The 24,176-nt window shown below is 37.2% G+C and overlaps 3 protein-coding genes across 5 annotated transcripts in view; 2 read left to right on the plus strand and 1 right to left on the minus strand.

Annotated features, from left to right (window-relative positions):
* Positions 1-10,048, plus strand: part of LOC144664943 (bromodomain-containing protein 3-like) — a 21,690-nt gene extending 11,642 nt beyond the window's left edge. For all 3 annotated transcript variants that reach the window (XM_078526140.1, XM_078526147.1, XM_078526152.1), the window contains 10 exons: positions 1,001-1,165; positions 1,765-1,808; positions 2,311-2,386; positions 4,907-5,314; positions 5,918-5,974; positions 6,203-6,234; positions 6,459-6,596; positions 7,271-7,362; positions 7,484-7,607; positions 8,721-10,048. In XM_078526140.1, coding sequence (XP_078382266.1) covers positions 1,001-1,165; positions 1,765-1,808; positions 2,311-2,386; positions 4,907-5,314; positions 5,918-5,974; positions 6,203-6,234; positions 6,459-6,596; positions 7,271-7,362; positions 7,484-7,607; positions 8,721-8,789 — 1,205 coding nt within the window. In that variant the 3' untranslated portion in view covers positions 8,790-10,048. The remainder of the gene's footprint in view (positions 1-1,000; positions 1,166-1,764; positions 1,809-2,310; positions 2,387-4,906; positions 5,315-5,917; positions 5,975-6,202; positions 6,235-6,458; positions 6,597-7,270; positions 7,363-7,483; positions 7,608-8,720) is intronic.
* Positions 10,049-10,856: 808 nt separating this feature from the next.
* LOC144664964 (protein yippee-like 5) lies at positions 10,857-15,804 on the minus strand. The gene is made up of 7 exons (XM_078526162.1): positions 15,713-15,804; positions 15,523-15,633; positions 14,847-14,890; positions 13,681-13,720; positions 13,512-13,580; positions 13,331-13,363; positions 10,857-12,610 (listed from the first exon to the last, which is right to left on the minus strand). Exons 2-7 carry the CDS (start codon positions 15,619-15,621, stop codon positions 12,539-12,541), a joined length of 357 nt encoding a protein of 118 aa, XP_078382288.1. The 5' UTR covers positions 15,622-15,633; positions 15,713-15,804; the 3' UTR covers positions 10,857-12,538.
* A 648-nt stretch (positions 15,805-16,452) lies between these two features.
* On the plus strand, positions 16,453-22,781 carry LOC144664974 (protein yippee-like 5). The gene is made up of 6 exons (XM_078526169.1): positions 16,453-16,678; positions 18,911-18,954; positions 19,146-19,185; positions 19,914-19,982; positions 20,693-20,725; positions 20,845-22,781. Exons 1-6 carry the CDS (start codon positions 16,580-16,582, stop codon positions 20,911-20,913), a joined length of 354 nt encoding a protein of 117 aa, XP_078382295.1. The 5' UTR covers positions 16,453-16,579; the 3' UTR covers positions 20,914-22,781.
* The last annotated feature ends 1,395 nt before the right edge of the window (positions 22,782-24,176 follow it).

The raw sequence follows: 24,176 nt of genomic DNA on the forward strand, positions 1-24,176 counted from the left end.
GCACTGTTGTAAATAGTATATGTGGTGTATTGTAAGTAGCGTAAGTATTGCATTGTATTGTAACTACCGGTAGTATAAGTATTGTACAATAAGAAGTACAGTACCCGCGTGAGACCTAGGAAGAACCCGAGAATTGACCCCGCTGGTGGGACAACAGGTAATGTGTGGACTTGAAATGGTACTATGAAGGGACTCTCAATGTCAGTAGAACGCCTTAGTACCCCTAACGAACCCCCCTAAAAAAGTAGGCTACACGCGGGTTTTTACTGTAGTGGACGTACTGTTTTGTAAGTGACGTCTTTATTGTGTGTTGCAATTAAAAAATAAATAAATTAGCACTCCCTAAACCTGATTGTGCTTGCTAGGAGGTAATGTTTTTTAAGTATAACCCCCTTAACCCAGCAAGTGTTCCCACTCCCTAATCAGTGAGTTCATGTTAGAGCAGTGTTTTCATTTGAGTGTCTTAAAACCAAAACCAAAGTTATCACCCTGGCCAAACTAAAAGGACACAGACAATCCAGTGGACCAATTAAAACTTGAGTCATATACCTGTAGCTGGCACAAAGTGCTGAAAAATGTGTGCAAGTGAGTCGCCATTGGTTTTGGTTTTTGCTGCTGATTGGCTAAGAAAGTGGCATGAGTGTTTTCAACTAACCTTTAGGTGTAGTAATGCAAAATCAAAGCAAAAGCAAATAAATTTTGACACTAGAGTGGAAACCACTCTAACATCCTTTCAAAAAGGTGATCACCTTTCTCACTATAAGAAACATTGGTGCCACTGTCTGGCTTTTATTTTTCTTTTATTTTAAAACCAAGTAATGTTATGGTTAGAAAAAATATTTAAAAAAAAACAAAATATAAAAACACAGGATAGAGCTAACTTTGATGATGATGATGATGATGATTATAATGATGATACTTAGATACTCCCCTTGGGACTTTTTATTAACATTGGTTTCATTAAAGTTAGCTCTAAAATTTTCTTTTGGTTGCATTTCAGATTCACGTTCTGATCACTCTGTGGTAGATGTTGTAGGCAGTGAGCCTCGGCCGTCAAGACTAAGTGAAAGCAGCAGTAGCAGTGGAAGTGGCACAAGCAGTAGTTCTGATTCGAGTTCAAGCTCTGGCTCATCTAGTTCAGCAAGCAGCTCTGACTCAGAATCAGGTAGTGAAGAGTAGAAAGACTTGCGGCAACAGCTACAAAAATTTTGCTAAAAGGAGTCGCTCAATAATAAGTTAGAAAAATTATAGTTGTTTTCAATCATGACTACAGGGATTTCAAGTCAAAATAATCTTTGTTCACATGATTTTTTAGTGTAAATAATGTACATTAAAATCTTTGGGTACTTGCAATGCTGTCGTGAGCTGCTGAATAAGTCGTTCATTAACTATTTAAGTGTTTTTTTTAGTAGTTAGGTTCACCATTAACCAAGTTAAATTTGACCATATAACTTAACATCTGTAAAAATAGTTGCTAACACAAGTTCACTATAAAATATCAGGAGTTTTTCCGATCCCCATAAATGTCTGAACTCAGAGCTGATTGAATTCATGCTTTCGTTGAATTCATGATACATTTGAATGACTGCCAGGCAGTGCATTTGTAACTCGTTTTCCACGTTCTGCCAATATAGTAATGTAGCAAAATAAATTTGTATTTTACCATGTTGGATTGTTTGTCGTTTGTACAGTTTAAATGTTCCTTGGCGAGTTTAGGTTATGACCCCAGCTAAGATGGATCTAATTTGGTTTCTTGTTTGACAGAGTCTGGTGGTGTGAGCCACAAGACTTCTCACAGTACTGCAAAGGTACTTATGATTTCATTCACTCCTTTGCCATTGACCTTTCCCCCGTCTAATCCACCAACACTTTGCAATCTTTGCATTAAGCCACATATGCACACTTTTAAGTACCCATAGAAGCAATTTATTTTGTCCTTCTTGAATTTCATTGTACTGCTCTTTATAAACGTAGTTGCATGTTTGTCAAAGCAGTGTTCTTTTGGTAGAAGATGAAATTTTTTTCTGCTCTTCTCTATAAATGTAGTTGCACATTTGTGAAAGCAGTGTTCATTTGGTAGAAGATGCATGGATATTTTCTGGACAAAATTATATTTTCCGTTAGGAGTGATTAACCAAGGGGAAGTTCCTTAGGTGAAAAGACTGATTTTAATTCAAACAATCGCAATATACAAACAAAAAAAATCCTTTTCTTTTTTTCCTACACACTTCCTTCACAATCTTACACTGCTGACTTGGCTGTTTGATACTAACCAGTCAGATCTCATTCTGTTCCTCCTGACATTGCCAGAACAAGTCTGCTGGTCACACATCCAAGGCGACACCAACGCCATCCAAACCAGTAGCAAGTCATGTGACCCAGCCTGGTATGTCTACTTCCCCTCTTTTACAATTTTTTTGGTTTTTTCAAATCCACCATTTCTTTTGAAACCCAAAACCTTCCTGCCAAATTATTTGCTACAAGAAACATAGTGTGTCGGTTTTATTCTGTTGTGTGGTATTTCATTTTGTTATTGTTTGATCCATTTTTTCCCCTCGATTTTTTTTTTCAGAAGAAATGGTTGATTTGGAATGCTTCCTTGTGGTGTTTTAAGATTATAGTATAGTGACAAAGGACTGCAATTTCAATCAATCTTAGTCAAGTCTTTTCAAATTCTGTAGTGAACATCGCAAAAAATGAACGTTTTCTTGTGTGGTTTGCATGACCTGATTCTTGCAATAGTCAGCTATTTCAGTATGTTGAGCCCCATGAATGCATAGTTGCATAAAATGATGAGAAAAAATTCTGCTCACCATAAACTCCATTCTGGTAAATGATGGTTGCCATGGGCAACAACCTTGTTGGGAGAATCTTTGAACAATGTTGAGTCTTCACAAGTCACTTTAACCCTTAAAATAGTGAGTGTTCAACATCTCATTTAAACTCCTTACAATATGGTTACGCTATCAAGCCGAAAAAAAAAAATAAAAAACAATGTCTTGACTACCACTTCTCACAACAGACATAAAGAGTTGCATGGCAATCAGTACCCACTAAAGTTGTTCAACCCTTACTCCTTTATTTTTGAAAAAGCCTTGTTCAATGATTGACCCTTGAAATTCAGGTCCCAAACACAATAATAAAGAAAAAAGTGATGTAACAATAACCCCTTTCAGATGGTTACTCCTGAAACATCGCAAAAGTGGACTATGTTCAGTCTTGATTATGTCATCATTAGATGAAAGACTCAGCTTTTGAAAGAAATTATTTGTGTTTCAACTCAGTCAAAGAAGAGTTTACTCTTGGAAAACAGAGGCATGAAAAACAGAAAGCCTTCTGGTATCTTGATCCAAATCTGTTCCCCCTTCAACCTGGCTAAATAGTTACAATTTAACTGCTATGTGTCAGTTGTTTTGACAAGGCATGGTTACCCACCCCCTCAACCTTTCTACACCTCCCTTCTGCCTTAACTGATCTGCCTCATTTGGTTTTTACACCCTTGATTGTAAGAAGGTCAAAAAAAGTTTAATGAATCAATTTGATAAACACCCAGTTTGTTTTTCAATCACAAAGATTCAGATTTAAAACAAGCTGAACCACAATGCTGTCTCTTGTGGAACAAGAATTTTCTTACCTTGTCAAATAGCTTGTCTCGTATTCAAATTTCCTGTAAGAAATAAAGTAAACAAAACGAGGAACATTGCTCCAGCTGGTTTCCATTTCCGTTTTTGGGATGTTTACAGAATTGTGATCGTTGAAACATGGGAAAGTAAACCAGTACAGACACCTGAACTGACTGTTTTGCATTAACTTGGTATATGATGACTGCAACCATTCTTAAATAATTATTCAGTATTACATTTTCATGAACCAATAAACCTGCATCACTGAAATTGGTGATGTGATTCTCGAGCAAAGAAATCGGTTAAGTGTTACATAAATTGACAGCAAGTTTGCACAGTTTGCTTGCCAAACTAAATGATGATAGAGAGAGATTAGGCTAAGTGATGCCCATCTTGTTGGATTTTAACATTAGCCCATCAATCACTTTCCTGGAATTGTTTATAAATTTTGTTTCCATGGCGGCAACAGCCATGAAATTCTCTTTTGTATTGGAAACAACAGAATAATTTCAAGGCATCAATTATTAGAGTGCTGGCTTCAATTATCAATAATCTGATCAGTGCTGTTGCAATCGATGTTTTGAAATTAACTGCCAATCATAACATTTAACAGAGGTGTCACAAGGGATCTCCTTTTCTTTTTGTATAAGTACTTTGAAAAAAACAAGACTAAGTGCACACATTTATTCAATGTTTTTCCCCCTTTCTGTCTCATACTAGTATGTTTGTCAAAGCACAGGATGGAAACTAACTGCTGGAATTCAGCTTGCATGCATGTCAAGCTTATTTATTTACCTTATTAAATTCAGAGGATTATTACCTGCAACTGAATGAAATTGCACAAAAGTTTATCTTTGAATGCCAATCAAAAATCAAATGTGTTTCTTGATCTAGCACCTTTCAATTCTTTTAAGTTCCATGTTAGAAATATTAATTCTCATCACTGGTTGTCATACATTTTTTAATGTTGTGAGAATTTGGTGGTAAATCAAGACAATCGAACAATTGACTTCTTTCTTTCTCATTTGTCTGCTTGATAAAAGAATCGCAGTTTCTCGGTTCTCCTGATAAATGAAAGCAAAAGTTGTTTCCCTTTCCCTAGTCGAACACAGCAATTCTATCCCAATTTTCTCAAACTCCTTGATTTCTCGACCCAATTTTCGTTTCCCCTGGAGGTTCAAGAAATCGGGATTCTACTGTAATACTTAAGGAGAAATGAGATGTTGAACACTCTTTTGGAGCTGTTTGCGTGGGAGTCTGAAGCCTATTTCTTACTGCTTTAGTTGCACCACCCCCCAAGCCTACTCCGGCACCAAAGCCGCAGGAAAAACCAGTTACCACCAGTGCTGTGTCCACCACATCTCTACCTACACCAGTAACAAGTTTACCCCCAGCCGCAACTGTTGCCCCGCCTAAACCTGCTAGGGCGGCTCCTTCAAGTGTCCCTTCAGCACCGTCTAAGTCTACAGCTAAACCTGCAGTATCTACAGCACACAAGCCTACACCCACCAGCACTACCACAGCACCCAAGCAGGCAGTCTCATCATTTGCAAGGGCTACGGCTACAACAAAGCCTACTACTCCAGTGACACCTGTCAGTACCACGTCAACTACTGCCCTGCTGAAGGATAAACCACCGACTACTACTGCTGCTGCTACAGAAAAAAATTCTTCAACTACTTCACGATCAGGTGCCGTCCCACTTTCATTTTACATTTTGATACTGATTTCTACAAGCTCCGAGACATCCTTTCAAATCTACAAATTGTCTGAAATGGAGAAAGCATACAAGGAAATCTAGGCACACAGAAAATTGTGTGATCTTGGATGCACCTTGCATGTCTGGATTTTAGCAGCATCCTTGAGTCGACTAAAAGTGGCATCCCAGCGAGTTTCCTTTGTCCACAGCTAGTGGTCAAGAGCAGGCAAAAAAATAAATAACCCAGTCAACTCCCTTCCGTTTGCACTCGTTTAAAACCCCCTGTTTATATTTTGCTTGCATTTTCTCAGCAAACTTTAGGGAAAATAGAGGGTCTGAACCAACTGGCTGCCTAATGGCACCTCTACTGCCTTGATTGCCACTCAAGAGTTGGAACTCTAATCCAGACACCATCTTTAACTGGCACTGAAAAATGACCTGTGGTGGCTGCTTAAATTCAGGCTGTTCGTTGGTCTCGACATCCATCATAATTTGCCCATTTACCTCCTATATAAAACACATTATGTTATTTGAAAGTTGTTTACTGTTGGCTATATTAGATCTTTCTCATGAAAAGTTTACACTTTCTTCACAGGAACTAGTGGTTTGACGTTTACTGTAGGAGAATTACCAGGTTCACTTGCATCTATTGGTAAGATTCCAAATAATGATAATAAATAATAATAAAAATAATAATAATATTAATAATAATAACTTTATTATCTGGTCTAATTATCTTTACATAAATGTTAACTATCTACCTGTACAAACTTATTTAGATAACATATTTTTCTTTCAAAGGAAATTTTACTCTGAAAACATTAAAGATTGTGATGTGCATTGTAAGGTTTTCATGATTTTCTTTTTTTTTTTCTTGCAGGGCAAAAGAATGAAAATCAAGCTTCAAAGAAGGTAGGTTTAGTTTTATGATAACAAAATTATAGTTTATATTATCCTGAATGCATGATTCCTGTACTATTCTGTAGCCTTCCTTTATCAACATGTGTCTGATTTAGTCTAGAGGAGATTCCAAGTAAAGCCCATTTCTTCAAATTACTAGACAGAACTCAAAGACTGAAGTATGATTTGACTGCGCTTGTGGTTTTAATTCATTGTTTCTTTCTTTTTTCTCCCAGGATTTGGGCCCCAAGCCAATTCGCCAAGTACCCTCATGGTCCAGTTTGAGTAGCACAGGTTCATCCTTGTCCCGACCTGTGTCATCTGCGAGCAGCTTTGAAAAGTTTCGACAGCAAGCAAGGGACAAGGAGGAACGGGTAAGCTATTACAAATCAAGACGGATGTGAATCTTAGACTTAAACAAAAGCACACAAAAAGGAAGCCAAAGAACTTCCCATGTTAAGTGGAGGTCTCGTACATTATGTATTGTCACAAGCAGTACAATACAGCATGGTCACAGTTGTATTTATGGTGTCTGGGAGAGATTCATAATCCCCTCACTGTGTGTTGGAAAGCAACAGTCGAACCTCCATAGGCCAATACCAGGGACAGTGGAGCCAGGGGGGAGGGGGGGGCTGGGGAGGCTTTAGCCCCCTCCCCCCCACTTTTTCCGAAAAATAAAGACTAAATAAGAGAAGAGTCTCTTAAGACCCCCCCTCACGCACAGCCAGCCCCCCTCCCCCCAACCTGGGAAAATGTTCCGCCATCCCTGAATACCACCTGTAAGTTTCTGTTATTGCCCATACACAAACAAACACTACAATTTAAACTTCTCACAAGTGGACACCTCTTAAGTTGACACATTTTCTGGACCCAAAGGTGTTCACCTGTGGAAGGTTCGACTGTATTTTACAAAGGATATTGATTTACCATTTCTAATACTATTTTTTTTTTCATTTCAATCTTTTTTTAACCTGGTATTGTACTAACCCGACTTGCAGTTGCTTGATAAAGTTTTAAGCTAATGATAATTACTATCTACACCCAACAGGAAAAAAACCTAAAGGCTGAAGAGGAGCAGAAACGCCAACAGAGGGAACGAGCAGACCTTGAAAAAGTGCGGCAAGCTGAGGAAAGAAAACGGTATGTTTGCCCTGCAGGTTGGCCCATTCACTGGTGAAGTTGTAACTGGGTGTCTGAACTTTCTCTGGTTATGTTTTTATTTGTTCTGTCCATAATGTAACAAATGTTGGTATCATTTCAGGGAAAAAGAAGAAGAGGAGGCTTTGGAACAAGCCAGGCAAAATAAAGAACAGGAGAATGCCAAACAAATGCAGAAAATGAAAATAGAACGCATGAGGGAAGCTGAAAGGCGAAGGAGAGAAGCTGTAAGTGAAACAACAAAAATAACATTGAATTATTTTCTCAACACTCACCTAGCCTCCCCCCCCCCCCCTAAATGACAATTGTTTACCCCTGTAACTCATTAAGCACAAGTGCCTATGGGGCCGAGAATATTACAAATTAAACAAACTAGGTGAAAAAATCCCAACTGGCAGGAGGCGAACCAACCAGTTGTGGCTGAGGAGTTGTTCTTGGGTCTACAATGAAACACCACAAGTGAGTGGTCAGAACAGGCCTCGAGCCCGGGACCTCCAGATTTCAATTCTGGCACCCTAACCACTCAGCCACACTGCCTCCTCCTGTCAAACTGTGGTATCAGTTGCCATCCCAAGTGATTACACAAGACTGTTCCAAACTCAGACTGGTACAAATGAGTCTGACCTATCTTGGTTGCCGAACTAAATGCAAATACTTACTTATCCTCATCGGGCCCATGAGGACTCTTGAAGCTGGAAACTAAATGCAAATATTAGTGTCCCTGAAGTAATCACTTACTGATTTTAAACTGGTTAAATATATTATTACCTATTTTTATGTTCTCTTTCATACAGTGGAGTCCCTATTTTTCAAACCCTTGCTTTCTTGAAACTCCTGATTTCTCAAGCTAATTTTTGTTTCCCTTGAATAGTATTTCTCTGTAAGCCCTGATTTCTCGAAGCAATTTTTGTTTCCATCGGAGGTCAAGGAATCAGGATTTTATTGTATTTGTTTTACGTGCATGTACTCTATTGTTGAAGTGGAAACAATCCTCATTTATTGCGGTTTCAGTGATATACGAACTCTGAAATTCAATCCTCGACCAATGGTTTACGCTTTTTGTTGCTGTCAATCATCCTAGTGGACCTCTCAGGAAACAAAAGTTCACTTCAACCTGATCAAAAGGTCACTTCTGTCAGTTGTGATTGCAGCAATCCATTTTGTTTGTTTCTGTTTTTCATGGTTCGTTGGCTGTCACCATAATTATGATTAATGACAGCGAAAAACGCAATCATTACTTGGATTTAAAATTTCAGAGTTCACGTATCACTGAAAACCATATTAATTTAATAGTACCAGTCTTGTGTAACCTCTTAACTTCTGTTGTGTTTTATTCACAGCTGGCTGGAACAATTGACATGAACCAACAAAGTGACATTATGGCAGAGTTTGAAGGAACCATGAGTTGAAGTTGTGTTTAAAGCAAGTAAATTTGCCCACATTGAGCCACTGCTACAGACAACTGTGAATAATTGTCATTGCTACATCCTTAACTGGTTAAGGGATACAGAAAAGCAAGCGTACATATGCTATGCCTTTGGTAGTCAAAATAATCCTTCTACACCTAAAGGATGGCAAATTCAAGACGTCCCATGAGATGGCATTTAAAAAGAACAAAATGAACTTTAAAGTTGGAATGAATGAACAATTTTTATCTTATTTATAGCTTTTATAATTATTATGTTGCTGGTTGCAATGATCCTAACCAGAAAGTTTTCAAAGACCTAAACAAAATACTGAGTTCTGCTAATTGTAAAAAAGCTTCTGCGATGAAGTTAAGAAAACAATTTTTCACTGTAACTGTCTGTTAAGAGATCAGATTTAATTCTGATTAACAACACAAGGGTGTTAGTGTTAGAGGAATTGATTCGTGACATATATTGTTGTTGGAAATTACAAGATCATTCTTGGCCCCAGTTACTATAATAAGAAGTTTTAAGAAAAATGCGTGGGATTGAACATTGTTGTGGGAATTAATGATAACTGGATTATCTTCATTTTATTTTTTTTGGTAATTTTGTTGTTGTAGTTCAAAATTATGTTTAGCAGGAAAACATTTCCAGGATTTCCTATGTATATGAATGTCAAAGTGTTTAATTTTTGTTAATTAGGATCAATCTTGTGTTTCCCATTACATTTAGACAATGCTTGAAAATAATAATGTTGATTCAATATTGTTTTCATTTCATTGGGTTTCACTCTTAAATCTTCTAGAAAGTTTTGGGTTGGCCTTGTTACTTGTTACCTTTAGCAATGAATGTCGTTTCATGTCTGATAGTTACTTGGAAGTCTTTCTTGCGTTATTGACAGTTAGGTTTACTACAGTATTGTAAAATTCTGCCAGAATTACAGAATGCAAAATACCCTTTTATAATTATTAATAAAAGAATTGTCTACCCCAATAGACAGCATTTTAGACTAAGTTGACACACTGCAACAACAACAAAATTGAAAAAAAAAAAGTCAGAAAAATTTACAAGAAAAGTAAAGGAAAAATGATAAAAAAGGTCACACAAAAACAGTAACAATAATTATTGTTAATTATTTGCCCCATCAGAATTGCAGTACGTGATGGGTGTAGTTTGCGCTTGTACACAATGCTAAACTACTAAAGAAAACTACCAAAAAAACTAAAAAAATATTAAATAAAGACCAAAAAAGGCCCCAATTGAGTTATGTGGTGATTGATTAAAGTAGCATGAGAACTTTTACATACTAAAGCAGTACTCAAAGAAGCTCAATAAGACTGACTCCAAATAGGTTCTTAAAAATGAAGGACTACTGTGAACACTGAAGCTGATTATGAAGACAAGGGTATTATTTTATCATCACTCAACAGGACTGTTGCAGTGCAACTACCCCAACCAAGGTCACCCAAGCAAATTCTTTGCAAATTGACCAATAGTGTCTGAGCGTTAAAAAAATTAAAAAAAAAGTCGTAAATTTATTGCTTCTGCAGTGTGCAGCTTGCTTAGATTGATAATTTGTTGCAGATCTATTTTTTTGAAATCCGAGGTTTTCATTTATCGATTTGTACAAAATAATGTCAGGTGGCTTTGGTTGGAGTAGTCACACTGTAGTGATCCTGAAGGTGTTTTACAAATGTGTGTGAAAATATGAAATGAATCTTGGTTTGAAGAAAATTGGAGGGGTGAAGTTTGAACGAAAAATTAGCACTTTTTAAGATCTCTTTTCTCCCTTACACTAATGGTGGTGCTGTTGCAAGCCTAGTCTGGATTTTCTGCTGCCTCCTTAAGTCCCGTCTCTTTTCCTTCCCAAGAGGGGAAGGAGAAGGAGCAAGGGCTTATTTTCCTAAAAAGCGGCTTGAAATCAAGCCTACTGCAAGCCTATAATGGTAAGAAAGTTTGAAGAAAATACCTTTGAGGATACAAGTCAGATCTGCCTTCCATAATCCACTGTCTCCATCCTGTAACTGTAACAAGAGCACTAGAAACAGCATCAAGTTTTTCACTGAATACTGTAAAATGACAATTTTATTGAATTCAAAGGTTTTTTAAAAAAAAACAATAACTAACAAACAACTCAATTTATTTACAAGTATATTACAGAGAGAAAGTGTTCTCTAGCAACTAGCAAGTCTTAAATAATAGTATTACATCCAAATTACAGTCATTGCACATTCAAAGACTAGCATTAAGGCCCAGTAAAAAGAGCAACATTTTCTTTCAACTTACCGCGCAACATGCCAGGCTGGCAACTTTGGTTCCAATTTAGTTGCCATATTGGTCTTAGCTTGGAGGGTTGCAAGTTGTTAAGGGTTGTTGTGTGTATAACCTCCGTATTGCAAGTTGCGGCAACATGTTGCACAAAGTTGAACTCATGTTTACTTTGCACATCATGTTGCCGCAACTTGCAGCACAGGAGGTAATGTGTGCAACACTTTGCAACTTGCAATGCAACAATGTTGCCAGACAAGTTGAAAGTAAATGTTGTCCTTATTAATGGACCTATAGAACAAGAGTTTAAAAAGCCATTCTTTATAGCACAGTGCCTCTAGTTGTTACCTTTATCTGCAAGTTATAACAAGTACAATAATTATTCTTGTTAAAAAACAGTGAACATGAATGTGCTTTAAAATGTATCAAGGAGGGGAAGGGTTTACTTTGAAATTTAGCTGCAGATTGAGAGCAAATGCAAAAAGATTTTCACCAGTTGTGTCATGTTCTATGGCTGAAACAACTGGTGGAGATCTGTATTTACATGTTACGATCTTACTCTTCAACCCAAACCAAAAGAGGCTACTCATTCCCAACACGCATACCTTGTACACCTTACAATCTTCGATCATCTTACCCTTGAAAGCAACATACACCTGATTCAGCAATCCAATATTTAACAAACAGAACTACAGTTCTGGCCAAATTTTTAATTATTCACCAATGTGAAAGATTGTAAAACTACTTAACCCAGTGACAGTCTGACCCTTTTTTCAACCCAAAGCAAGGAAAAGGTGCAAAATAACTTGCAATAAAAAAGATGCCTGATTGCAGGTTAGGCCTGGGCCACCAGAGACCACAAATATAATATACATTGGAGAGCATGAAAATTCTACATTTTGGTGCTATTGCTTTATACAAAAATTTTGTCATTAAATATAAAGAGCCGAATTTTTAAGTACATTATATAATTTTATTATTTAAATGTTCAATGGTACAAACTTTACAGAAGTTGAGCTAACAGAGAAAGAAATCCATTAGCAATACTCTGAAATATTTACAGTCCTTTATATTACTCACAATAAACAGAACAGGCAACTGTGGCCAAGACCCAGAATCCTAGCTAATCAGGGTAGCAGGAATAAAAATACCCATTCATAATGCTTTTTAGAGTCACAACGCAGATTAATTTGTGCTGCTATAAAACCCTGAACAGACTATAGATAATTACAGAATCTGGAAACCATTTTATAATTATCAGTTCATTAAACACGCAATGCATGTGCTCTGAGTAATGACAAATTTTTAAGGTGCCAAACATCTTAAAAAGGCCGTAATAACGTATTGATACAATACTGGGCCCAATGAGGATAAGTTAGTAGTACAATACTGGTTAACAGTTGTCTATTTTGTCCAGTGTGCCACACAAACAGTGTTGTAGTCCACGAAACACAAGAGGCTGCAATTTAAAATATTAATTTTTACAAGTCACCAATTTCTTCAATTCCTTCACTTTCAGTCACCAAAGCTCGCTCCAGAATAACTTGACCTTCCTAAAAGCATGGTGCAACATAAAAAACCATCAGTTTAACATCATTAAGTACACAGGAAATTTTGTATGGACATTTAAAAATAATAATTATTTAAAATTAGGGACCGGTCATTATTTATGTAGAGGGGGGGGGGAAGGGGGGGGGGGGGGGTTTTGGTGGGGAGGGGGGGGGGGGAAAATTTTTTTTTAAAAAAAAAGGGGGGGGGGGGAGTGAGGGGGGGGAAAAAAAAAAAAAAAAAAAAATAAAAAAAAAATATGTAAATTTGATTAATTTTTTTTTTTTTTTTTTTTTTTTTTTTTTTTTTTTTTTTTTTTTTTTTTTTTTTTTTTTTTTTTTTTTTTTTTTTTTTAATTTTTTTTTAAAAAATTTTTTTTTTTTTTTTTTTTTTTAAATATAAAAAAAATAAAAAAAAAAAAAAAAAAAAAAATATTAAAAAAAATATTTTTTTGGGGCCCCTTAGTTTTCAAACAACTGGTCCCTGGAAAACAAGACAAGTTCTACAGGGGCCTGACCCTTCCTCCCTCAGAATATCCACCAGGGGCAGATCAAGGGGGAGGGTGAAGGGGGTACACCCCCCTTGAGATGACCTGCGAATTTCTTATACAAGCCAGTTTTCCTTTGTGGTGCACCCCCTCCTAAGAAAAATCCTGAATCTACCCAGTCCACAACCCCTGTATAGCCCACACTTACACAGTAATTTATTATTTAAATTCAACACACCTTATACTGCTGGCTCTCCTCAGTTGCATATTCCTGAACAATAAAAAATAAATGACAAAAAAAATCAGAGCTACTTATGATTGTCATGTTTTTATACAATCTTCAGAAGAGGGGGGGGGGGGTGCTATTGCCATGCATGAAAATATCATAAAATAACAAAAAAGTGCTCCTGGAAACTTACATACATCCAGCCCAGTTTTGTATCACAATTCTTGCAGAAAACATCTCTGACCATGTGCCTTCCAGTGAGCTACAAATAGATTATAATTTATGCAAATCAAACTGTAAATAATTAAATTACTTTGTATTTTCATAACAGTCATATAACCACAGTCTTATAAAATACATACCATCACTCTGTCTTGAACTTCACTGAATGTTAAATTCACCCTGTTTAAAAAGATGATCACTGATTAAAGAAATTTAACAAAGTGATTTTTTCTCACCCATATATAACCAGCTCAAATTCTTGAGCTTTGCACAATTGAATGGTACCCAAATTTTTACATGAAACAGTGTGTTGCAGAAACTTTGATCAAGAAGGTAGCGGTGTGGTGAATTTTTGAGGGTAGGAGCTGACAGCATATTTCTGCAGTGGTATGTTTGCCGCAGCTGTTCTTGTTCAGTTTGCATGTATTCAGCTGTTTCCAACAAAAAAAGTTTAGGGACCGGTCATTATTTAGAGAGGGGGGAGAGCTGGTGCAAATGAAGGGACGCTATGTTCAAATTATCCCAACCCTTCCCTTTAATGAAGCTCATTTTTTGCTGACTCTTCCCCTCTTACTGACTCACTCTCTTAAACCTCCCTAATATGTGTACATAAAATTATGTGGCCACCCTTTTTTCCGTGCATAAAAATCATTGACCCTCTCCCTATTTGCACCAACCCTCCCCACCCTCTAAATAATGACAGTCCCTTATAAGGCTATATAATATTCAACAAAGCAAACAAACAAACAGCAGGCAGATTTAAACCATAGACTGACATCATTCTGAAGCTTCTTGTGGGCAAAGTCCATTTCCAAAAAAAGAAAAAATATGACATTTCTCAAAGCCTTTAATACAATACTTTATTCTCACTCAGTAAGAAATGATGAACATTCCTGATGCAAGAAATACCATCAGTTTATTTACATTTAGAGTGATTTTTATTTGACCTTGAAATGATAACGTGAGAAAAATGGAGGGGTAAAGAACATTTGATTGGTTCAACGAAATAAATGAACACAAATGCATGCAGACTTTGATTGGTCTAGCAAAGGAGGACATGCAAGACATGCAAGTGTTCTCTTAATGTCAGGAGATTTCACCCGTTTGAACAAATACATTCTCCATTATGTGGGGAGGCATCATCTGGTCAACAGTTGGCACGTCTAAAAAAACACGAACTTAGACGAAACACAAATTATTTAAAGGTCAAATGAAAAGCCCTCTATTGCATGCCAAGAGTCATTCAGTTCTATTGGAACAATTAGATCATTTGATAAAAAAGTATTTCTATTAATAAGACACTCACACTTTCTTAAACAGAAATGCTCTCCCAGTTGCTCCATTAAACCTCTATAAATAGTCAAGAAATGACAAAAAAATGTATCAGTTTTCAGTTTCATCCAAGACAAGGCTAATAAAAACCCCAGAGAATGATTTCTGGGTAAATACCAAGTGAACAGGTCAAAGGAAAAGCATAATTGTTGAGACAGTAGACTGTAGCAGGAAACATTCCATTTACAACAAAAAGGTTGTGTCGATTTATAAACACTTGCCATGACTTGCACAGAATCGCATGCTGTGTTATTTGCAACATTCCCTTGTTAGCATAAATTATCCTTCGATCAGTTTTCAATTTGCAAAATATTTTTGCGCTGAATTATCGCATGTACTGTAATTAACGGGGCTACAATATCAATTACGTGGTACCAAATAAGATTGTGTCCATTGAAAAAGAAAGTACACACATGTTAATGAAATTCATGTAGAGCACATTTCAATATACCTTGAAAACAAATGAAGCGAAAACGAAACGCGAATCTTGTTGACTTCACTTTTTTCCCATCGATTCTCAAGTACACAAGGGTGGCATAAAGCCAAGAAGAAATCTGCAACATTCTTTCTCGCAACATACTCGTTGCCAAGAAAAAACTACCTTAAAATCGGAACAACTCCTCTGTTTATTATCATATTCGCATACGTACCATAGATGTTAATTCCGATCGATTCGTCAATGCAGTGTCGCAGTTCGCACAGGAATACAGCGTAGTTCCGCCAGGGTGATCAAGAAAGATACGACCCATGTTTTGAGTTCCCTTTAATTGGAAAATGATACGAAACGTTTGAAAATGACGATATTCACGTAAGAAAACACGGAGCCGAAAATATTTTTACCGCGAACTCCAATCTCTCCGTTCCTCTTTGTTTTGGTTTACAAGTCACGTGATCTCTAAGTTGGTCCAAAAATAACACGAGAAACGATTGGTTGGAAACGATTGATGATGTCACCTTTATTTGACCTCATCAACCAAAGTGACTTCCGGGCGAGTGTTTCCGGCTCCAGCATGCCGCATACATGTGGCTGGCCAACTCCTGAATCAACAGCAATTAATTACAATATATATTTTTAATTTTGTTATAATCTCTCTCCCCAGCTTCTATATAGCGAGATTATCAGGCGCTCCGAAGTTGTTGACCACCTTGGATCTTCCAGCTTTGGTATTAAAATCAGTCTACAAGTGACTACAACCCCCTTTGATGACCAAACTTGCCAGAGAAAACAAAGTAGTTTTCATTTATTTGGCTATGCTTAAAAAACTAAACTTTACTTAACAAAAATTAAAAAAAAATGATAATAATAATTTAAAACAAGGTAATATTAAAATTTTACTGAATTTTACAATTTCAAATCCCGCACTCTGGAGTGAAAAAATTAAGTCGTTGTTCAGTTACATTTGATCATGTAAGAAGAAGAAAATGATTTTTTTTTCAAAGATTGATACGAGTTTCTGTCATTGCCAGGGAGACGAGGGGTGGAGAGGAAGAATTTTCCCCTAAGGGTCCCAAACACAGTGACATCATCTTTCAGTGTCAGCCAATCGCACGAGCTTAGTGACCACGTGACTTGTGAACCAAAACAAAAGCGAACAAGAAGGTTGAGTTCGCGGCAAAAACATTTTTGGCTCCGTGTTTGGTTATACGTAAATATCGACTATCTTTCAATTTTCGGTTTCATTTGCTTCCAGTAAGGGAACCCAAAGCATGGGTCGTATCTTTCTTCATCACCCTGGCGGAGCTAGACTGTATTCTTGTGCGAACTGCGACACTGCGTTGACGAATCGATCGCAACTAACTTCCATGGTAAGCAGGTAGTTACAGGACGAATAATAAATATTGGATCGAATTGTTCGTTCATTCTCGATCGATTTAGCTGGCAAAATGATGTAGACCTACATGCTAAATCGAAGAATCGATAGAGAGAATGGAGAAAACAATTAACAACTCGCTTTCGCTTCATTTCTTCGAAGCTTAACTAAGCTTAAGCTTAAAATATTTTCGACATGCATTACATATATTATGAGATTGTATGTGTACTTTATATTCTGAGGAACGACAGCGTTTCATTGGCAAGCTCGTTACTAATATTAATTGTCCGCTTATGGGTGCACACCTAGTACATAGATTTGCCATTAAGAACATCAAATGTAAATCTCCACACGTGAGCAGTTAATGTTTCACTCTACAAACCAGAAAATCTTGAAAGTCACTGTTTTGGCACTTTACTGTGTGTTTCCTATATATCTACTATCTGAAAATATCAATTAATGATGTATTAAGCTTATATTTAAATATAAAAAGGAGTTCTTCAAGACATAGTTTTCATCATAATTTGTTAGTTTTTGTTTGTTCGCATTTGGCAAAGGAGAACACAAGTCTAATCACACATAATATATCAAACACGAGAGGCGGTGCATGTTTCATTGGGATATCCAAACACTGAGAAGAAAGTTGAAAATGGGACATGCAGTGGAGTATTTTTGACGAAATTATTTGAGGTGTTTGGATAGCTGATGAAACACTGTCTTGAGTGTTTGATATATCTTCTCAATCAAAACAAAAACTACAGAGAAATGATCATGAAAATATATGCTCATTAAGACCAGGTATCCAAACCTCCTTCACGGTTATGATTTTTTTTGTTTTAACGTGATGAATTATCAAGGAGTTTAAGAAGAAATGATTCAAGTTTTGGTGTTGTTCTGTTTGTGTTAATGCAAATTTAGCCCCCTCCTCCTCCCCCAGAGATTTTCAGGGGCTTGTTTACGGCTGCCATGCACTGGATATTGGATAATGCCTCATGGCCTGGGGTGTAACTGGAATTTGAGATAGAATTGTAATTAGGACTGCATGCTGTCCAATTTGGTAATAAATCATGGATGAAAAAAATTCTTATGCCTGCTTTAATTATATTGGATGTTGCAGATAAAAGTGTAATAAATGCCATTAGTAAAGTCCAATTTGACAGTGCGAGGATTTTTTTTTTAAATTTAAAACCTTATTATTTACAGATAACTTTGGGAAGTGCAGTGGCCTAATGGTTAGTGCACTGGACTCCAAATAGAGCAGTCCAGGTTCGAGCCCTAGTCAGGGCCATTGCGTTGTGTTGTTGGGCTAGGCACTCTACTCTCACAGTGCCTCTCTCTATTAAGGACGTTCGCGCTAATTGTTTATGTGCATTCCTACTGCGCACGTAATTCATGTCGCAACGCCATGCCACGCCATACTTTGAGCGCGCGCGCTGAGTAAAATTTCTAAGAACATATAGGGTGGGTTGCCGTTCCGCTCGCTTCGCTTGCTATTTACTCTCTTAAATGGTCGGTGACCCCTACTTTTTTCTTAATGGACTACTTTTGTTAATTGATATCTACGTTTTGTGAGAAAATAAAAAAAATCTATCTATGGAAGTTTGATTTTTTTTGTCACATTGACGGTTTGAATTTCACTTTTTGAGCTTTCCTTTTTGCCGTACAACAGTTTAAAATTCGTTTTATCAGGGTTAAATTTAACAAAAAAGATGGCTAAACTAAGAATTATTAACGCAACAGACGCACGTCTACAAAATGTGATTAAGATCGTTCGCCTCCGTTTACTCATCTTTGATATTTTTTAACAATAAACCCTGCAAACCATGCTGAATTAGCGTGCGCCAATTTTCCAAAATTAGGGTAGTTTCCTTTTTCTCTGAAACGAAGTCGGTGACCCCCACTTTTTTTTGCATTTCTGACATAAGTAACTCATTATCTGACCGCAGCAAAAAAATTAAAGAAATCTATCGAGTAGAAAATTTTTGCGCGAACGTCCTTAAGGTGTAAAAATGGGTACCAGAAAATTTAATGCTGGGGGTTAACCCTGTTGTGGACAAGCGTCCCATCCAGGGGAGAGTAGATATACTCCTAGGGTGCATTTGTTTGGTATCAATCCAGAATAAGAGTATTTGGAATAATGCGAGTAAGTGTTCGTTTGACTTTGACACTTGTTGTAACATAGAAAAAAACTATGAATTGTCATTCCTGTTGTTTCTTTGACTAACAGAAATTTACTGGAGCTACTGGGAGAGCATTTCTCTTCAAGAAAGTGTGAGTGTCAAATATCTGATGTACATTAAAGTAACTCAGAAGAAGTAGAATTTTAAAATAATTAAATTGTTATTGGAATTTTCTGTAACACTTGGCCTCTTTGAAATATTTTAAGGGATTGGTAAAAGTTACATGTAAGCTAGCTGTATCTTCAACTTATTATTATTTTTTAATCTTTATTATTATTACAGGGTGAATTTATCATACAGTGAAGTTCAAGATAGAGTGATGGTATGTATAGTGTGTGTGTGTTTTTTTTTTTTTTTTTGGGGGGGGGGGGGGGGGGGGGGTCTCAAAAGCCCAATTTTTTAAAGGTTGGGGATATAATCCAAAAAGCTTCGGTTGGAGGGGTATGGATGTTTTCTGGAACAACACATTCTGCCTTGATTTGTGTACTGTTTTCATATTGTTTTCTTATTTTTCTTGAAATTTATTTACATCTGAAAGCAATGAAAACAATCCTTTAAGAATCAGTTTCTTTACTTCACACAAACCTGGTGTGCTACAAGATAACCCTCACATGTTTCATGCTATAGTTACTGCTAAAATTTACTCTTGGCAATCCAGTTGAACCACTGGGGGTTTTGACAAAGTGCCAGTCAGCAAGTCGTGCGAGCCATTCCAGTTAGCCTAAAAAACACATATTTGTTAGCTTTAAAAGCACTCTCACTGGTTATCGTAAAAGCACTTCAGTTAGCCTACAAAGCTTGCGGTTTACCTTTGTATTGGGATCAGGGATTTCTGGCTTGCGTGGCTCGCTGGCTCACATATTGTACACACTCAACCTCTGCTACTGGACACCTTTTGTAGACAGACAGCTCGGACGGTCCCAGCTACATTAAATGCTACATTTATAACCTCCAATAAGCAGACACCTCTCCTAAGTGCACACTTTTTCTTGCCCCAGGGGTGTCTGCTTACTGGAAGTTTGATTGATTTTTTTATACATTTATTTGTAGCTCACTGGAAGGCACATGGTCAGAGATGTTTTCTGCAAGAACTGTGATACAAAACTGGGCTGGATGTATGTAAGTGTCCAAGTTTAAGGTGCCCCTTTCAATTTGTTTCTCTGTTGATCCGTTCTTTCCTTTGTTTGTTTCTTTGTTCATCTTTGTTTTTCTTTTGTTCATTTTATTTTCTTTTGTTCGTTCTTTTTTTCATTTCATTGTTCTTCCATCCATCCACCCTGCGAGCAGAGCCCTCTTTTCCACTGAAACTTGAGAAGAAAGGGCCAGGAGATCGCGTCAACTGTTGAGATGGCGAGGGGATGCTCGTGGTTAGGCGGGAGGACCACAATTTGGGCGCAGGGAATGGGTGACGGAGCACACGACGCGTGAAAAGTGTTTGTTCACAGTTCTCAGAGCGCGCGACACACAGACTGCAGACGAAGTGACAGAAGGAGTGACGGGGGAAAACAGTGCGCGCCGCGACGAGAGGGGGAGCGCAGGCGAGAGGCGTGGGCGGAGCAAAAAGCCCGCCGGGTGGGACCAGCCCAAAGGGGCGGCGACGAAGACCGAGCAGGCCCCCCCCAACCACACAAGAAGAAGAGGCCGCCGCAGGGTGCCATCCATTGTTTTTCTATCTTTTCTTCCACCCATCCATTGTTTCATTCATATTTCATTTATTCATTTATTTATTCACTCATTGCACTTCCATCTCTTATTAACATTAGGCCATGCAGCTAGAATTTACTTAAATGTCTTTATGTTTTTCTGTTATAAATCCTTCATGATGACAGGAATATGCAACAGAAGAGAGCCAACAATATAAGGTAAGATTTATTTTTTATTTATGTAAATTGTGTAGATAATATTGTCCAAATTATGAGTGTTGTGTGTTTTTATTGCTGAGCAATAAAGCAATATTATATACCTTTACACGTGCTTGTAGGAAGGTCAAGTGATCCTGGAGCGGGCATTGGTGACAGAGAGTGAAGGAATTGAAGAGATTGGTGACTAATTCCACCTGCTGTGTTTCAAGAACATGAGACATTTGTAATTAGTGATACATTGGGTGGCACAATTAGACAAAACAGACAACAGCCTGACAAGGCAGGATAATTTTTAATATTATAAATCATAACAATGACTTTTTTTTAGTATCTTTAAAGGTCAAAGTCACAGTGAATAAGTGAAGTTATGTACTTGTGTAGAATTATGACTTCAGAAAATTCATTCAAGGTCACCCAAGCCTGCTAATAACTTAGCAGCTTAGCTTCATTTTCCTTACTGTCTATAAATGTTTGGAATGTTTTAGTGGTTCAACACAGTTGCCTCTTTTGTCATTGTGCTTATTTAAAAATTGTAAATATTTTAGATAAAATATTGCTACAACAGCATCAATTAGCCGACCCCTGTATATTTTGTTTATTGCACAGTAAAATGCTAAGCTGTTGTAATGGCTAATGTCTAGTTAAAGATTCAGGGCTTCATATTTAAAGACATTTGTATATAGACCAAAGTAAGGGCAGTTAATAAATTATTAGTAAAATAATGTGCTGATGGTTGTTTTGGTATAAAGTGACTGTTCAATAGTATTTAACACATTGGAGAATTAATTACACTGTAGTTTTAGTCAGAGTTTCCCTATCCTTTTTCTTGCCGCTACATCCACTGAACTTGTTAAATTTCAAAAATGCCAGTCAGTATCAGACCTCTTATCAATATGTCTGAAATCGCTAGTTTATGCAATCAACGTAGGACAAGCTGTGCTGTAACAAAACGCAATTATATGGACAACTTAGCCGTGATACTTTTTTATGTTAGGGAAAAACGTTATGCATAAATTATAAAGTTAAGGCATTATTTATTAAACATACATATGCCCCAACCAAACTAAGCAAAATATTCTACAGTTAAGGGGGAACAAGTACCAGTTAATAATGAGTTCCAGTATCCTGATTCTGCAGTCTTCATTCCGAAGTTGCTAAGCAGCCAGGGTTCGTACAGGTCATGGAAAACCTGGGAAGTCATGGAATTTTAGAATTTCATTTTCCAGGCCTGGAAAGTTGTGGAATTTAAGTGTGGGTCATGGAAATTTATGTCGATTGTACAAAAAAATTAGGCAGGTTATTTTTGTGAAGAAAAGGGTAAAGACGTACCAGAAATCAAGATAATTTTTGAAAATTTCCGTGAGAAAAATGGTCAAATTTAGGTCAACATGGAAAGTCACAGAATTTCAAAAGCTCAAAAGAGTACGAACCCTGGCAGCTGATCGCGCCATGGTGGTGTGACAACTTGCAGAGTACAGTTAACTCTCTCTAAGATGGACACCTTCGTTATCGGCTCCAACTGTCCATCCCATAGAGGTGTCCAGTAAGGGAGAGACTTGACTGTACTCTTGAGTGTCCACACTCCCTTTATAAATAACATTTAGTAACTTTTAAATTTACAAGAGTTTCAATGAATAGTTGCCAACATGGCACTTGTTCCCCTGACTGTTCAACCAGTCCATCTAAAATCACACAGTGTTTGAAGAAGTGAGAGACTGCCAAGCCAGGGTCTGCAGACCCATACTTGTTCTTACATGATATGTTAGCATTGTACTTTACCTAAAGTATCTAATGAACGTATTTTGTAAACTTACAACTCCAGTGATGGATATGATTTTATATTGAAGGCCAGAGTTGTGGATAGTTCCTGGTTGAATCACTGAGGTGCAAAACTCGGTGGAAGAGAGGACAAATCTTCCCTTCTCGGTGATTGAACAGGAAATATCACCTATAATGTATAAACCATGCAGCAACTATTCACAGTCTTTTTATAATAATCACTATTGAACTCTTGGTGTCTATATGTCGGTGGAAATAAAAGTAAACCTTTCATGAATTTCAATCCTTTCATTCCAAGTGTATAGAAAAGAAATGCAATGTGCCTACTTTAGGTATGTAAAAGAGGTACAATTAATTTAAATAAGGTTTAAAGAACGGTTACATTTTCTGTCAAAATGTAAATGAATAAGAGCTTGAACCACGGACGGGGCCTTCCCTTATAAAACATTGAGCTGCGCGCAACGGTTTGCTTTGTTCCATAGTAGCATGGTAGGCACCGGTTAGACCCCTTTTTGCTTCGGAATCTCATTAGCGTGCTATCAAGACCCCTAACCTTAAATGCCCCTTAAACGTACCGCGACAACTCTAGCGGCGGTCATTTAAGGTTTTAGTACCCTAAAAACGGCTGCGAGGGAGACTAAGGTACGACGAGCACCTCCGTCATTTTTGTAGGGGAGCCCCCCCCGGGCATATTTAATTATAAAATTAATCGTCTTACAATCTCTCGGAATATTTGTAAGGCGAGCTTCTATTCCACCGCAAAAAGGGGTCTTACCGGTGCCAACCATACTACTGTTCCCCTTGTTATACCGTGCGTCCCCTTGCGTGTTCCATAGTGCATTTCCCGGTGTATTCCCCATTCATTGCCGGGTTTGCACTTTGCACTACACTGTACGTACTTGATGCCTTTTGCAATCTGTTACAATGCGAGTTGAATGATGTCCTGTGTAGCATATCCTGGTTTTCTTGTAGCTGATACTTGTTACGAGAGAATTTTCTGTATATCAGTCATTTCTGTGGTTATCCGTGTTCAGCATGTTAAAACCTTTCAAAAAACCAACTAGTTCATGTCTAAGAAGAAATTCTTCTTTGTCGTGTGTTTGGAAATTGTACACCTGTACATCTGCCATTTTGTCCACCACCACAGTTTTAGTAGATAAACATTTCTGTAACTTATTCCTTTGAGGTTTTCGTTCATTAGTAAATGTTCCTGGTTTTTATATTAGTTTCCACGGAAGCTCGTCAGCTGAACCTATTTTCCTTAATGAACTTATATTGCTTTTTATTCAAGTGTTGCTCTTACTTAGCTGAGCAAACCAATTCCAGAAATCTTAATAAGCTTTTCATTTTTTATTTCCTATGCTTGTTTTAGCTAAATTTAAGTTCGCTATTTCTAATTTCAAAGTTGTGATTTTTAATCTAAATTTTCGTTTTTTATTTTGTACACTTCCCACTGTTTTTCAATGTTGAGAAAAATTCGCTCTTGATATTGCAATCGCTTCCTCTTTTATTGTACTCAATAGAAAGCTTTTGTTCACATTGTTAACACGTTATTTGTAGCATCGATATATAAGGAACTACGTTGTAAGTTTCTTTGATTACAAACTGAGTTAGAATAAACTAGCTACTGTTGGAACCAAGTTCTGTCTTACCCTTGACGTCTGTAGAAAAG

The sequence above is a fragment of the Oculina patagonica genome, chromosome 1 (assembly GCF_052425735.1).
Source record: "Oculina patagonica isolate OP01 chromosome 1, crgOcupat, whole genome shotgun sequence".
NCBI lineage: Eukaryota > Metazoa > Cnidaria > Anthozoa > Scleractinia > Oculinidae > Oculina > Oculina patagonica.